Source organism: Pseudorca crassidens, chromosome 5 (assembly GCF_039906515.1).
Source record: "Pseudorca crassidens isolate mPseCra1 chromosome 5, mPseCra1.hap1, whole genome shotgun sequence".
Lineage (NCBI taxonomy): Eukaryota > Metazoa > Chordata > Mammalia > Artiodactyla > Delphinidae > Pseudorca > Pseudorca crassidens.
Window position 1 is genome coordinate 80321428 of NC_090300.1, and position 16537 is coordinate 80337964.

Below are 16537 nucleotides of genomic sequence, written 5' to 3' on the forward strand. Positions count from 1 at the left end.
TACTATTAAAGAAACAAAAAAATAGGGCTTCCCTGGTGGTGCAGTGGTTAAGAATCCACCTGCCAATGCAGGGGACACGGGTTCGAGCCCTGGTCCAGGAAGATCCTACATGCTGTGAAGCAACTAAGCCCGTGAACCACAACTACTGAGCCTGCGCTCTAGAGCCCACGTGCCACAACTACTGAGCCTGCGTGTCACAACTACTGAAGCCCACGTGCCTAGAGCCCATGCTCCGCAACAAGAGAAGCCACTGCAATGAGAAGCCCACGCACCACAACAAAGAGTAGCCCCCGCTCGGCGCAACTAGAGAAAGCCCGCACACAGCAACGAAGACCCAACACAGCCAAAAATAAATAAATAAATTTAAAAAACAAAAAAATAAACAAAAAACCGAAAATAAGCATTGGTGAGGATGTGGAGAAATGGGAACCCTTGTGCACTGTTGTGAAGTAAATCAGAAAGAGAAAAGCAAATACTGTAGGCTAACGCATATATATGGAATCTAAAAAAAAATAAAATGGCACTGATGAACCTAGTGGCAGGGCAGGAATAAAGACGTAGACATAGAGAATGGACTTGAGGACATGGGGGGGGCGCCGGGGGGTGAGGCTGGGGTGAAGTGAGAGTGGCATGGACATATATACACTACCAAATGTAAAATAGTTATAGCTAGTGGGAAGCAGCAGCATAGCACAGGGAGATCAGCTCCGTGCTTTGCGAGGACCTGGAGGGGAGGGATAGGGAGAGTGGGCGGGACGCTCAAGAGGGAGGGGATATGGGGATACATGTATGCATATGGCTGATTCACTTTGCTGTACAACAGAAACTAACACAGTATTGTGAAGCAATTATACTCCAATAAAGATCTATTTAAAAAAAGAAAATACCATAAATCAAAGATGCATTTAATACACCTAACCTACTGAACATCATAGCTCAGCCTAGCCTACATTAAACATGCTCAGACACAGTACAATGTAGAATATCCATCGTTTACCCCCCTCATTGCGTGGCTGACCGGGAGCTGAGGCTCCCTGCACTGCCCAGCATCATGAGAGAATATTTTACCTCATATCGCTAGCCTGGGAAAAGATCAAAATCCAGAATTCAAAGTACAGTTTCTACTGAATGCATATTGCTTTCATATCATCATAAAGTTGAAAAATCCATAGTCGGACCATCATAAGTGTGGACTGTCTGTACACAGTTGGAAAAAGTCTAGAAGGGAATGCACCAATGTTAAGAGTGGTGTTCCCTGGGTAGTGGGATCATGGGTGATTTTTATTTCTTATCTATAAGCATGTATTAATTAATACATGCTTTCTTAAAATAAGCAGGTATTAATTAAGAAAAATCAGAATAAGTTTGTTTTTGTTTTTTTTGCGGTACGCGGGCCTCTCACTGTTGTGGCCTCTCCCGTTGCGGATCACAGGCTCCGGACGCGCAGGCTCAGCAGCCATAGCTAACGGGCCCAGCCGCTCCACAGCATGTGGGATCCTCCCGGACCGGGCCACGAACCCGTGTCTCCTGTATCGGCAGGCGGACTCTCAACCACCGCGCCACCAGGGAAGCTCCAGAATAAGTTTTGACAAGTCAAGTCAACTAAGAAAAACATCTGAAACCTCAGGTGAATATGTTAAACACTTATAGAAGAGGGATGAAGAAGGGAGAGGTTTTCACAATTTAATCTAATTCAAAGCTAAATTTATTAAATACCTAGTTTCCCCAAATCACTCAGTATGAGTGTGCAATATATTGGTGGACAGATTTCAGTTTCTGGGTTATTTTAATTCTAATTAAGACTTTCAAAACGTAGATTTTTTTCCTTTAAAAAAAATGAAATCAATTGGGTTATTAATTTTTCCCCAACTTGATTTAAAACATTAACCCAAAACTAAATGCCTTAAAAGAACAAAGCCATTCACATTAAAATTCGTGCAGCATGCCAATGGTAAGAATACTGTTATTCTTTATTAACAGTGATTACTTCCACGGAAGAGTAAACAACTATGCTTGGAAGTAAAACCAAAATCGCAACTAATGAGCGCCGTTCTGAGATCGAGGGCCACAAAGTGAAAAATTTGCAACTGTCATCAGAATTACGCAGAGATAACGAGACCGAGGATTGATTTTTATTGGTTATCAAGAACAAATACATTCAAAATGGTATACTAAACACCAACTAAAAATACAGTCAAAACCCAGAGCCAGAGGAATTCCTTCAGAAACCTGTTCGCCCTCTACAGCAGTCCCTTCCTCTGGTCCCGGCGGGTCCCCTTCGCCACTTCTCCCAGCTTATGCAGGGCAGCGCTCCTCCATGGAAACCCTCGCTGCAGGGACGCAGGACGCAGAACTCAGGTCTCCCATGTGATCCGAAATCCCGCTCAGCCCAGCGCTCCACCTGCTCGCCCGGCCCTTCCCGGCGCGGCCTTGCCCCGGCCCCGCCCCCGCCCCGCCCCTCCAGGCCCCGCCCCCGCCCCCTCCAGGCCCCGCTCCGCCCCGCACCTGGCCACGCCGAGCTCGCCGGCGTTCTGTGCAACTCTCGCCCTCCGCCGGAGTGTGACGAGCCGGGGTCCGACAGGGGCCTATTGCGCAAGCGCAGGGCTGCGGACTGCGGGTAGGAGAGGTTTGTCTGCGCGCCGGAGACAATGAGGCGCGGCGTTCGGCGGGCTCCTTCCCGGAAGCGGAAGCTTGGGGGGCGGGCCAAGTGGGGGTCGGGAGTCCGCGGCGGTTAATTCCTTTTACAGTGCGGCTCTGCTTCCCTCCGCATGGGCTTTTCTGAAGCTGCGAGAGATGGTCAGGTCCGGATCTCGACCGGGCCAGGTGAGGTCTGCGGACCTGAGGAGTCCACTGTGAGGGTGGAGAGGGACGGAGGGAGTCCTCGGGCCGGGAGACGTGCAGAGCTCCCTGGGACAAAAAGTAAAAACGGAGACAGTGCTGCCGCACTAAAAATAAATGCTGGGAGAGAAGACGAGGCGGGGGTGGGGTGGGGACCTAATCGTAACACCCTAACACAGCCGCTCTGCCCTTAGATGTATATTCTGTTGTAATCGTTGGGGTCCACCTGAGCGCTGGCTTTGGTGTGGGTCCCGGGTTCGTGTCCAGGCTCCACCGCTGGGTGGGTGACTTGACCTCTCGGAGTCTCAGGACGTTGTTGCATCAACTACAGGTTCTCGGCTTTTCCAACAAGTGCCGCTACTAGCTGGATCTTCCGTCACAGTTGCTGGTATTTTACTACTAGTTAAAAAAAAAAACCCACAACTCTCCCAGTTAGTGTCCCTGCATTTAGCCTTACCCCTCCTCAAATGCACGCCCCTCATCGATTCTCTTTTCTGCTTAAAATCCATCTCTGGAACACTTCTTCCTGTTTTTTTTTTCCAAGATAAAATCTCAGTTCTTTGGCCTGTCCACACAGCCATTTTTCGATCGGGCCCGTGCATTCCTTACCAGCCTCCACCCCCATTCCAGTAATACCCAGAGCTCGTCACCTGTGTGTTCTCCAGGGCCCTGGGCGCCCTTGTTCTCTCAGGCCTCTGTGCCTTTCCTCTTTGTTCTGACTAGAATGCCCTTCTCTGCCTGAAATCTTCACTTTCCGTCTCTTGTCCCTCAGCTCAAGGACCACTTACAGAAGTCTTCTCTAACACTCTCACATTTCCATCGTTTGGGTGCCCCTCAGCGCCCCTTTTGTGCCCTTGCTAACCCTTATCAAGCCATTTTTCAGCCTAGAGACATTGCTCGGCTTCCTCCGCTACTAAACAGTTTATCTCTGTATTTTCAGGTAATCAGTCAACCAATAGGAATCAGTCAGTCCTCACTCAGACCCTCTACTTAGAGTGATCTTACTCCTCCTTAAGTATATCCACACATGCATCCCTTTGTTTGGTCTTCCTTCATTTATCAACTCACTTTTAATGCTGTCTTCCCCATTAACGTGAATTTTACATTTTTTTTCAAAACCTGGCTCCAGATTTTCTTCATGAGTACTTCCAGAGCAGCCCCACCCTTATCGATCTTTCTTTTATATTGAATGAATGCAGAATACGTGCAGTCAGCAAGGGGGAAAAACATGGTTTTTGTAGTCACAGTCACCTCCGGATTCAAATTCCAATTCTGCCACTACTGTCATAGTGATAGTAAGCAAAGTACTTTCTATTGCTCCGAGCCTCCTTTTCCTTATCTATAACATAGGTGTAAAATTCTGCCTCAAAGAATTGGGGAGATTAAATGAGAGAACCTGATAAAACATCTGTTTCACACTAGGCATAAATTGTGCAACACAATTTAGCCCCCTTAAAAACAGTTTATTACCATCTCAATGATAATAATAGCAGCTAACATTTGGGTAGCACTACTACAGATATTACATGTAATTTCTCATTTAATCTTCACAACAATCTTAGGAGGTAGATAACACTCCTCATTTTATTGATGAGGAAATTGAGGGATGGAGACTTCAGATAACTTCCTTGCAGTTACACAGCTGGTTAGCAGTGGAGACAGGATTGAGACCCACATAGCTGGTGCCAGAGTCCATTCTTTTAAACATTACTCTTTTAAACATCTCTTAGATATATGACTTTGAACAAGCCACCTTTCTGAAATTTAGGTTCCCATCTCACAGAAGTAATAACAACTCACAGGGTGTGGATTAAGTGGAAATGAAAGGCTTTAGTACACTAAATTATTCTACAAATGTAATTTTATCTTGCACTTGTTGGTAGGAGATATGACTCCTAAGAAATATTTACGATTTTCTCAAATAGCAAAGTAGAAAGTTTAATGATAATACTTAGCGGGAGTAAATGTGAGATAAAGCAAACTGATTCTGTCATGCATTGCCATTTGGGGCACTTGTTTTGGAAAGTGGTTTTGCAGTTTGTATCTAGGTCCTTTAAACAACTAATAACCTGTTATCAAATAATTAAGCTTTTAATCTTGAATGTGAAAGGCTATTTTCAGTATATGAAAACATTTCAGGTTTGTTTTTTGACTGTGAAAAATATGAAGCAAACCAAGGGCATATTATATTACTTCCACTCAAGGAAATACTACACAACCATTAAAAAATTTGAAGACTATGTTAATATGGAAAAAGACTTAAAAGTAAAAACACAAGACTCAAAATTGCAACTATCTAGTCATGATGACTAAATAAATAATCCATATGAAGCCCCAGTAGCAAATAGCACAGCTATTGCCTAGATTTTGGTTTTTAAATACTGTTGTCCACTAAAAGGAACCATGACTTTTGGGAGAAATGGTCAACTCTAGGGCTGAGACCTAGATATATAAAAATAAAATGGAAACAACAGAGTGAAAAGGCAACTTATGGAATGGGAGAAGAATTTGTAAACCATATATCTGATAAAGGGTTCATAAAATATATAAGGAACTGCTACAACTCAACAGCAAAAAACCAAACAACCTGATTGAAAAATGGGCAAAAGACTTGAATAGGCATTTCTCCAAAGAAGACGTACAAATAAATGGCCAACAGGTATATGAAAAGATGGTCAACATCACTAATCAAGGAAATGCAAATCAAAACCACAATGAGATATCACCTCACACCTGTTAGGATAACTATTATTTTAAAAAGCACAAAACAACAACAGCAAAAAACAATCCAGAAAATAACAAGTGTTGGTGAGGATGTGGAGAAATTTGAATCTTTGTACACTTGTTGATGGGAACGTAAAAGGGTGCAGCCGCTATGAAAAACAATGTGAAGTTTCCTCAAAAATTAAAAATAGAACTATCATGTGATACAGTAGTCCCCCTTTGGATATTTATCCAGAAAAATTAAAAACAGAATCTTGAGATATTTGCACTCCTGTGTTCATGTAACATTATTCACAATAGCCAAGATGTGGTAACAACCTAAATGTCCATTGATGGATTAGTGGATACCCAATGGCATGTTATTCCGCCTTAAAAAAAGGAAGGAAATCCTGCTATATGCAACATGAATGAGCCTTGAGGCTACTATGCTAAGTGAAATAAGCCAGTCACAGGGCAAATATTGCATCATTCCACTTAATAAGGTATCTAAAAATAGTGAAACTCATAGAAGCAGAGGGTAGAATGGTAGTTGCCAGGGGCTGGAGGGAGGAGGAAATGGAGAGTTGCTATTCAATGAGTATAAACTGTTAATTATACACGATGAGTAAGTTCTGCTATAATCATCATACTATAGTTAACAATACTATGTTGTGCACTTAAAAGTTTGGTAAGAGGGTAGATTTCATGTTACCACAATGAAAAAAAAACTGGATCAGGTTATTGTAAGCATTAGCTCAAAAAATAATGGGGACATGTTAAAAAGATACAGGAGCCGGTTTGAAAACACTCCTACTGACAGAATCTGGGACAATTTGAGCATTAGTATAAATAATGATAATAATGCATCATAACCCGTTAAGTAAAATAGGAATCAGTAAGTCCATACTAACAAATGAAGAAGTACTTCACTAAGATTGAATGCCAACTAATAAATTTAGAAGGAATGATGTAAGTTAGAAAAATCACCATTTGACAAATGATTAAGGCAAGAATCCTCAATGGATGCTACTGGACGAAAGTTTGATTAATAGGATGTCTGTGTAATTTCAAAGTATCTCCCCACAAAATGCTTAATATTTACAAAGGTAAAAATAGTAACCTTGTAGTGAAAACTCTGTTAAGCACCATCTTTAATCAAACTTAACATCGCCAGTAATGGGACAAACCGACATCATATGCCTGCTCATATTGTATTGAGAAGGATACAACATCCCTTTTGTGGTATTCCTGCCAAAAAAGCACAACCTGAAACTAATCATGGGAAAGCAGACAAGTCTAAATGTCCAGAGGGACATTCTACCAAAGTAACTGCTCATACTCTTTAAATATGTCTGTAAAAGACATATGGCTGTAAAAGACAATGAATGACAACCCGAGGATCTGTTCCAGATTAAAGGAGGCTAAAGAGATAGGACAACTTAAAATGCAACATATGATCCTCGATTGGATGGGGGCCAGAATTTTTTTTCTATAAAGTACAGTGTTGGGATAATTGGCAAAATGTGAATAAGATCTGTAGATTAGATTATAGTATGGTTTCAGTGTTAATTCCCTGATTTTGATCATTATAATTTGGTTATATGAGAGAGTGACCTTGTCCTTAGGAAATATTTAGGAATAAATATTTTTTTATAAATTTATTTTATTTATGTTTGGCTGCGTTGGGTCTTCGTTGCTGCGCACGAGCTTTCTCTAGTTGCAGCGAGCAGGGGCTACTCTTCATTGCAGCGCGCGGGCTTCTCATTGTGCTGGCTTCTCTTGTTGTGGAGCACGGGCTCTAGGCACGTGGTCTTCAGTAGTTGTGGCACAAGGGCTTAGTTGCTCCCCGGCATGTGGGATCCTCCCGGACCAGGGATCGAACCCGTGTCCCCTGCATTGGCAGGCGACTACCCAACCACTGCTCCACCAGGGAAGTCCCAGGAGTAAATATTTAAATATAAAGTGGTATCATGTCTGTAACTTAATCTGAAATGGTTCAGACAAAACGTAATTACATACTTTTTTTTTGAGAGAGAACATGGCAGGTGTAGTAAAATGTCAGCAGTTGGGGAATCTTGGTGACATGTATACAATTATTTGTACTATTATTTCAAAATAAAGAATACAAAATAAATTTGAAGGAAATGTGCCAGTGTGATACTGTTACAGGGTGCTTTATTTTGGTTAATTTTCTCTACCTGGTTTTCTGTAATATAACCTAATGTGTGTGTTTTTTGGAGAAATGCTGTATATAATCTTACAATTATGCCATTATTTATCTCAGATAGTATACTAATTTTAATTTTGAAAGATAATTATTGTGGTAGTTGTTTTTAGACCTAGAGCACAATGGTTTGGCTTTTTATTGTGGTCTTGGCCAGGACACCGACATAGATATTGTGAAAGGAAAGATCCTGAGGGGGTCATGCAGGGGCCAGTGGAGCTATGTTACATGGGATCTTACTTCCGCCAGTGTTGGTTCTCACTGCTGGCTTTATGACTCCATCATATTCGAAGTTATCTTAAGGAGAAGTAAAACTTTTTATCAACCCAATTTAAAAAAATGTATTCTCAGTAGCATTCTTAGAAGGAGAGTGTACATATTCAAGCAAATAATAGAATATTGTATAACTCCAGAAAGTTTAATAGTTAGTGCTCAAAGCTGTCTTGGAATGAAATATGTAAACATGTCAAGAAAAATCCTAAGTGTAACTGCCAACAGTGACTACACCTGAAGGCTAGAATGAGGGAGTGAGTAGGGAATTTAATTGTGTCTTTTAAAAGTTATATTTTGAATAGAGATTATATGATATAAAGTTTTTAAGATATAAAAAGGTATACCATGGAAAGTCTCCCTTCTTGCTCTGTCTCCCAGATTGTTTCCCTCCCCAGAGGCAACTACAATTAACTATTTCTTTTGTAACTCTCAAGGTATTGGATGTATGTAGAAGCAAATTTTTTTCTTCATTCTACACAAAAGGTAGCCCACCTAAGGTATTTTTTAAATCAAAAATTAAAAAAGCAACATATGTGTTTAAAAAGAAAGATTGAGAGAATGAGATATAGATAAAGAGGAATGGTAGAGTTTTCATGTGCTAGTCTTGTCAGGCATTCTAAAGAACATGGATAAATAAAATCAGAGTTATGGACTCTGCCCTGTATCTTGAATTAACTTGTATGTTTTGAAGAACTGGGGAATGTAAAACATGTTCAGCGGTTGAGTATAGTCCAAACTTACTATAGTAGATACTTCTGATTAAAATAATATCTCAACTTCATTTTCAGCTTAAATAGACTTAAGACACAAATGTATGTGTTGTTTGCTTGACATTCTATATAGAACAAATTATAAGAGTTCAGTTGTAATTGTGGGTTTTATTAAAAATAGCATGGTTACATATATAAAATGGAGTATTGGGGCTTCCCTGGTGGCGCAGTGGTTGAGAGTCTGCCTGCCGATGCAGGGGACACGGGTTCGTGCTTGGGTCTGGGAAGATCCCATATGCCGCGGAGCGGCTGGACCCGTGAGCCATGGCTGCTGAGCCTGCGCGTCCGGAGCCTGTGCTCCGCAACGGGAGAGGCCGCAACAGTGAGAGCCCCGCGTACCGCAAAAAAAAAAAAAAAAAAAAAAAAAAAAAGGAGTATTATTCAGCCTTAATAAGGAAGGAAATTTTGTACATGTTACAATATGAAGATATTGTGCTAAGCAAAATAAGCCAGTCACAAAAGTACAAATAGTGTATGATTACATTTATATGAACTTCCCAGAATAGCCAATTAATAGCAACAGAAAGTAGAAGGGTGTTTACCAGGAGCTTAGGGGAGGAGGGGATGAGACGTTAATGATTAATGGGTACAGAATTTCAGTTTGGGAAGATGAAAAAGTTCTGGAGATGGATGGTGGTGTTGGTTGCTCAGCAATGTGAATGTATTTAATGCCACAGAACTGTATACTTTAAAATGGCTAAAATGGTACATTTTATTTTGTGTATGTTTTACCACAGTAAAAAAGGGAACGGAAACAATGAATAGCATTTCAGGTTTTGTCCAAATAGCATACTGAGAACGTAATAGAAAAAATATTTGTATATATACTACAATATAATGCATTATGTCATAGGTATTATCTTCAGGAAAGCACACTGGACCTGCTAAATTAACAAATGGAAAGAAAGGGTAAGTACGTAAAGAAGTTTACAACTTCAGGAAATCTCAAGAGATTTTCAAGTGTTTGGGCTAGACTAAATTTTTCCTACCCTAGAGAACTAAATGGGTCTCTACCTTCACAAAAGTCTGGGGAGGGACTTTTCATATCTTACCCATGTTGATCATTTTAGTCTTTACAATCTTCATAAAGTCCTGCATAAATCCATCTTTTACACGGACAAACTTTCTTATCCAACCTTCACTGGAAAGAGAATGTCTATTTATAATATATTTTGGGAAAACAACTTTTTGTGTCATATGTAAAGATATTAACAAACTTGTTTTCTAGGACCCATTTGAGAAAGATATCTCGTCTTAATGCAGATTCTGGCTATCCCACTCATTCTGATTCAGAAAGTCAGGTAAGATTAAACTGAATAGATACAATATATGCTATTTTAATTAGTTTTCAGGTAAAAGCTAAGAAGTGGGAATAAAAATTCAAAAGTAAAGTATTAATTGCTCTAACGAAGACTTTTCACTTTAAAACAAGTCTTCTACCAATAATAAATTGCTTCTAAATAGGGAAATTTTTAAATTACAGAATTTTTTTTTCCTGCATTAAAATTTTGTGTACAAATTTCTAAATGACTTTCTCTTTGCAGACTGAAACTGTGCAAGGGCTTGATGGTTGTGCTGCTTTGCTGCGGGACATTTTGAGAAATGAAGATTCAGGTTTTATTTTTTAAATGCTTCTTTGCTGATTACCTTTTCTCAATTAAGTAGTTCTTTTAATGCTAATGAATTTTTGTTTTAATTAATAGTAGGTTCAGAAATAGCATATTCAGAAAATAGATATAACCCCAGACCTGTAGAAAGCAAACGATATGGATCTAAAAAGAAAGGACATGAAAAACATACTGTACCTTCTGTAGTCTGGAAGGAAATTTGTAAGTATTTTTTTCTCTTATTTATTTAAATATAATACTTAATTCTGGGGGTTTTGATAAATTATTGGGATTATGCAGTTGGATTCATTTTAATAACATTGGTTATTCAGGTGTGTATGTGTGCTTGTGCTTTTTTCTCCCTCTGTTCAGCTTCTGATCACTGAGTAGTTACTTTTCCAAGAAGAAAAGTAGGAAAAAAAGTGGCTAGGTTTGTAGGAGGAAAGGTTCAAACTCACTTTGACATTTGGGAGGTATATACAGTTATCTTTGTTCTCCCTGCCCCTTGTTTTCATAGGTATTCACAAATTGGTTGGGTTTCATGTGTATATTTATTGTTTTAAAAATACTTTATGTATATATATATATATATTTTTTTTAAGTACGTTCAATAGCTCAATTTTTGAGCTGCACAGTTAGAAGACATGGTAATAGGAAGGTAAAATTCCAAGTTGGATAAGATATGTAAGGAAAGAAGGCCTGCCACTGATTGATGGTGACTATGGCCAAGGATGTTTTATACCCTCACAGTTAATCTTGCTGACTTAATTAAGTGTAATAATTCAGCAAGCAGTTTAGAATAATCAAGTTTTGATTATGTTGTTCCGTAGAGGCCTATAGAACAAGATAGCCCAAAATGGAAATGAAAAAGTCCATAATGGGGCTTCCATGGTGGCGCAGTAGTTAAGGGTTCAATCCCTGGTCCAGGAAGATCCCACATGCCATGGAGCAACTAAGCCTGTGTGCCACAACTACTGAGCCTGTGCTCTAGAGCCTGCGAGCCACAACTACTGAAGCCCGTGCGCCTAGAGCCCATGCTCCAAAACAAGAGAAGCCACCACAACGAGAAGCCCTCGCACCGCAACTAAGAGTAGCCCTCACTCATTGCAACTAGAGAAAGCCCACATGCAGCAACGAAGACCCAACACAGCCAAAATTAAATAAATAAATTTATTTAAAAAGAAAAAATAAAAGTCCACAATGGGAATTCAGATGGTCAAGAATGGAACCAGCTAGTTCCACAGTTCAGGTGGGCCAAAAATGTTAACACAGCAGTGCACGCTTAGATTCAGCTTAGGCAAGGAGTGAAGTCTAGAAAATTATCTACAGCAATAGCCCTGGGTATTAAGAGATCAGGATCCAGGCAAAGAGGCTGAGAAAACGAGGGCAGAACATTCATAGGACTAGAGGTTGATGATGCAGGTGGTCCTGAGTCAGAGAACTAAGGCAGAGGAAACAACTTACTAACCTATCTTGGAGGCCAGTCACATTTAGCCTCATATTGTCTTGACCTGCTCTGCTCAAGATGGCAGTCTGTAGCCAAATGTGGCCATTGAACATTCCAAGTATGGCTAGTACAACCAAGGAGCTGAATTGTAAATGTTATTTAATTTTACTTAAACTTAATTTTAATTTGAAAACTGGTACTTGATCCAGTTATTAGAAAACTTTTAAGTATGTTTGGAATAACAGGTATATGAATCTACTTTTTTCAACTGTAAATTTTATTAAATCTAATACAGATCAAGGATTTCTGATGAAAATTTACCATCCAGATTGAGATGTGCTTAATAGTAAAATACACAGTATGCTTAGAATATTTAATGCAAAAAATAACTTAATGTTAATTACATATTGAAATGTTAATATTTTGGCTATATTGATTTGAATAAAACATGAAAATTAATTTTACCCATTTTTAATTTTTTTAATATTGCTACTGGAAAATTTAAAGTTGCATATATGGTTTACATTATATTTCTATTGGACAACATTGGTCTAAACCAGGGTCAGCATACTACAGCCAGTTTTGCTTTATAAATAATGTTTAGTCATTTATTTTGTAAATAAAGTTTTATCAGAGCACAGCCATACTAATTCATTTATGTATTTTCTTTTTTTTTTTTAAGTATTATTATTATATTTTTTTGGCTGCATTGCGTCTTAGTTGCGGCACACTGGATCTTCATTGAGACACGTGGGATCTTTTGTTGTGACCCACGGGTTCTTCATTGTGGTGCACAGGCTTCTCTCTGGTTGTGGTGTGCAGATTTTCTCTCTCTACTTGTGGCACGTGGGCTCCAGGGTGCGTGGGCTCTGTAGTTTGCAGCACGTGGGCTCTCTCCTTGAGGGGCTCAAGCTCAGCAGTTGTGGTGCACAGGTTCAGTTGCCCGGCGGCATGTGGGATCTTAGTTCCCCGACCAGGGATCGAACCCGTGTCGCCTGCATTGGAAGGCGGATTCTTTACCATGGACCACCAGGGAAGTCCCTCATTTATGTATTTTCTATGGCTACATTTGTGCTGCAGTGGCAGAGTTGAGTAGTTGTGACAGAGACAGTCGGCCCTGCTAAACGTAATATGTTTATTCTCTAGCCTTTTAAGAAAAAGTGTGCTCACCCCTGGTCTAATTCTTAAAGTAGAAGCCCATTTTGGGGGCCCAGTGGACAAAGAAAGGAGTGGTAGCGCCATCTACCTATTCCTCCAGTCTCTTACTTTTTTTTCTCAAGGCAGGTTATTTTTTGTCCAGGGCTCCCTTTCTCAGGGAACTCTCATTTAGAACATACATGGCTGGCAATGGTGCCGTGGTAGCAACTTGTTGGATCCCAGCTTAGCTGTTTGTTATCAGAGTTCCAACAGAAAATAGATGGCTACACTCAAATTAAGATAATTCTAAGATGGTTTGTTTACAAAGAAACTCATTACAAAGATGTGACTAGAGTATACGGAAACCACAAGGGATTGTGCTAGCCCAGTGCTAGCAGCAGGAACAGAGCTTTTATTATCCTTAGGCCTTAAGGAATGAGGTGAGGAAGAGGGTACTGGGACTCAAGAGATACTGTTGTGTAGAGGAGGCTGCCTTGAGAAGAGCAGTGACAAAGCCAGCCCAAGGTGGCCTCATAGAGAGCGAGTTGGGAATAAATACTTTGAATTCATGCTTCTTCCTTTCCGTGATAATGCTGAGACTCCCATTGGATTGGACCCAACTGGAGCCCTGTTGTATATCTGGTCTGGGATTTGATTTTCATTCTTACAACTAATAATTTAGCCTTACTGTGTCATGCATGTTGACACGAGACACGAGACTCTGGATCAGAGACAAAGGACTATTACTCATGCCCAGCAGCATATTTGTCTTGGTTCTCCCTTGCTGCCATTTCCCACTGGGATGATGGGATGGACCCAGGTGGATACTGCACATGCCGTAGGTTTAAGCTTCAGCTGACGACCTCTGAGCTTGGGGAATCCACTCATTTTGTAGTAAGTAGTAAGCAAGCCTGTACTTGTCTCAGGGGGAAACATTACCTTATCCCTCAAAGTTGCTCAGTACAAACACAACCCTGAGAAATGGCCCAGGTAAAGAGCTTAGGTCAAGGCCTTACTTTTTTGGTAGACCCAGCAAAACATGTAGGAGCAGAAGAGACCCATGAAGGAATGTCTCTTAACAATGTAATCCATACAGATTAGCATCCCAGAGAGAGCAGAGCAGGGTGGAGACGGGTAGAAGATGGGTTTGGGGAAGCAAATGAGAGAGATCTAGCATTCTGGGCCCCTGCATTAAATTCTTCTTTGGATTAGAGTCAGATCAGCAGTTCTGGCCCGTGATCAGGATATAATCTTATTGTCATTTCCCCTACACTTTGATCCTCGGAAAGACCTATATCCCATAGGACAGTCTCCTTTAGGGTTGCAGTATTAGAAGTGGTTCTCATTGACTTACTCCTAAGGTTGACTCTTCAGAAGCAGAAGCCTCTTTCCCTTTGCTTAAATTACTCTTTTTTAGTTTACCAAACTGTAGCACTGTCTAGAAAGGATCATCTTTTTTTTCTTTTTTGTGGTTAGCAGCTGTTAACCAGTACAAGGTTTTTGCTCTGTTGGCACAGTGCTCAAAATACACAAAAACCAAACTCAGCACTTGCTTTGTTTTCCATCTCTGCGTAAGTGAGATAATCATAACTAGAACTTTAGGAATCTATTACAGCATGTTAACTGGTATCTATATCATTTTAACTTTAGCATACATTATCTTACTATTTGGTGTTAACTGTCTTCTGGGGCTTGGGCTCCTTACTTACTTTCTGTCTGGTACCTACCTGATCACTGAGCGTCTGTGGAGTCACGCTCACCCACCCCGTTGCATACTGGGAGGAAGGAGGCAGAAAGGCAGTTCCAGAGGTGCGTTGAGAGCTTGCTTGAGAGTGCTCCTGACACTCAAAGAAAAAAGACATTTTTTTAATAAGCAACTTTTTACATCTTGATAACTGTGTTGAATGCTGTGGGCATGTGACCTACTTTCAGTATCATGTATATATTTCTGCCCTCACCTTGGGGAAATAAACTGCTATAGGCAGAATATTTTGAGCTTTGATTGCCCGTATCAAGGCCAGGTGTTCTTTCACGTATTTCACATTATAATAGGCATCCAGCAGCTCTTATCCGCAGTAGATGTCTGTTCTGTATTTGGGTGGCAGGAATTATCTTACCTGTCAGACAATGCTTGTACATCCAAGCAACAGTGCTGTACAGCAGCTAAAATTCAAGGACAGAAAAAGTTTTGTGGACTGAATAAATAGTTATCACCTGACACCAGTTAGGCATTGCTGTCCTAAGCTGTTTGGTAAAATGTTTATGTAGGGTGCTTTTTTATAGTGAACAAGAGCAAGAAAATATACTTCATTTGTATTTGTGTAGTAACAGGCTTATTTTGTTGTTGTTGGTGTTTTGTTTTTTTTTTAATTTTAAAATTATGTATCCATTTATGGTTTTTAACTTGTCTTAGATAATTTGCTTTAAGATTTTGTCTCTTAAATACAGATATACAACATTCTCAGTAGAGTTTCACATAGAGTGAGTTAATAAAGGAGCAAAGTAAGTCATGTTAATTCTAAAGCTTTGAATTTTAAGAAGTGTTTGAGGTTTATTAATTTATGTTGGATGATGCCATCTGCTGGCAAAGGCATAATATTGTAGCTCCTCTTTATCAGAGATTGTGAAAACCATCCCTTGAAAAGTGAATGAGTGCCAGTGCTTGGGAACTATGAGTGTAAAATGTGAGAATTCCTCAAACCAGACAATTCTTATCTTATGGGACCAAAAGAAACCCAGGAGCAGAAGAGAGACCTAGGAATCAGGAGGAAAGGAAGAGTAATGTGCTGGATGGCCGTGGGCTGCCTGTGATCTCACCCTTCATCATTTTAGATTTCAAAGTTAAACTATTTTAGGAGGATGCTTTTCCATTTGATTTATTATAAAATTGTATTTCCACTAAAATAATTTTTTTTTACAGAAATGTTTATTAACCAATTTGTTGTAGCTCATATATTCAGGGAGTGAAGAATAATTGTTACTGCATGTCACCTCAGAGGGCACATGGTTAGAGATATTTTATTGACAGCAGTTGGGAAGATTTGTGAATATGAAATATTTATTTGTCCGTATTAAGACTTTGTAGCCATTTGGTAATAGATATAACATTTATTGAGTTCTCACTATGTGCTAGACATTGGTACTTTACATGTGCTGTTTACTTTTCACAACAATCTTATGAAATAGGTAATGCTCTTATCATCATTTTTCTGATGAGGAAGAGGAGGCCAAGAGAGGTTGAATAATTTGCCAAAAGTTATTCAGCTAGTAACTGTTAGAGCTCATATTCAGGCCAAGGAAGTATGTTCACAGCAATAGATTATCTCAAAAGGAAGAGTATAGCCCAAGTCAAAATGGAAGCATCCAATATCTCCAACCATTTTCATAGTCAAATATTAATTTAGTAGTATTTTTCTATCTTTATTGGTTATAATATTTCATCTGCCTTTAACTTTTTGCTTTTACTTGTAAGTTTTATGCTTTTAGCAATGTTTTTATTTTCAATAAATTGTATATGTATTTGGGGAATTCCATACCA

The 16537-nt window shown here is 39.8% G+C and overlaps 1 protein-coding gene across 7 annotated transcripts in view; it reads left to right on the plus strand.

The window, feature by feature from the left end:
* The first annotated feature begins 2680 nt into the window (after nucleotides 1–2680).
* Nucleotides 2681–16537, plus strand: part of CCDC14 (coiled-coil domain containing 14) — a 44655-nt gene continuing 30798 nt past the window's right edge. For 3 of the 7 annotated variants that reach the window (XM_067738665.1, XM_067738666.1, XM_067738668.1), the window contains exons 1-5: nucleotides 2681–2823; nucleotides 9662–9717; nucleotides 10037–10109; nucleotides 10353–10422; nucleotides 10512–10637. In XM_067738665.1, the coding sequence (XP_067594766.1) occupies nucleotides 2794–2823; nucleotides 9662–9717; nucleotides 10037–10109; nucleotides 10353–10422; nucleotides 10512–10637 (355 nt within the window). In that variant the 5' untranslated portion in view covers nucleotides 2681–2793. The other 4 variants (XR_010943694.1, XM_067738663.1, XM_067738664.1 and 1 more) reach the window with 3 other exon arrangements.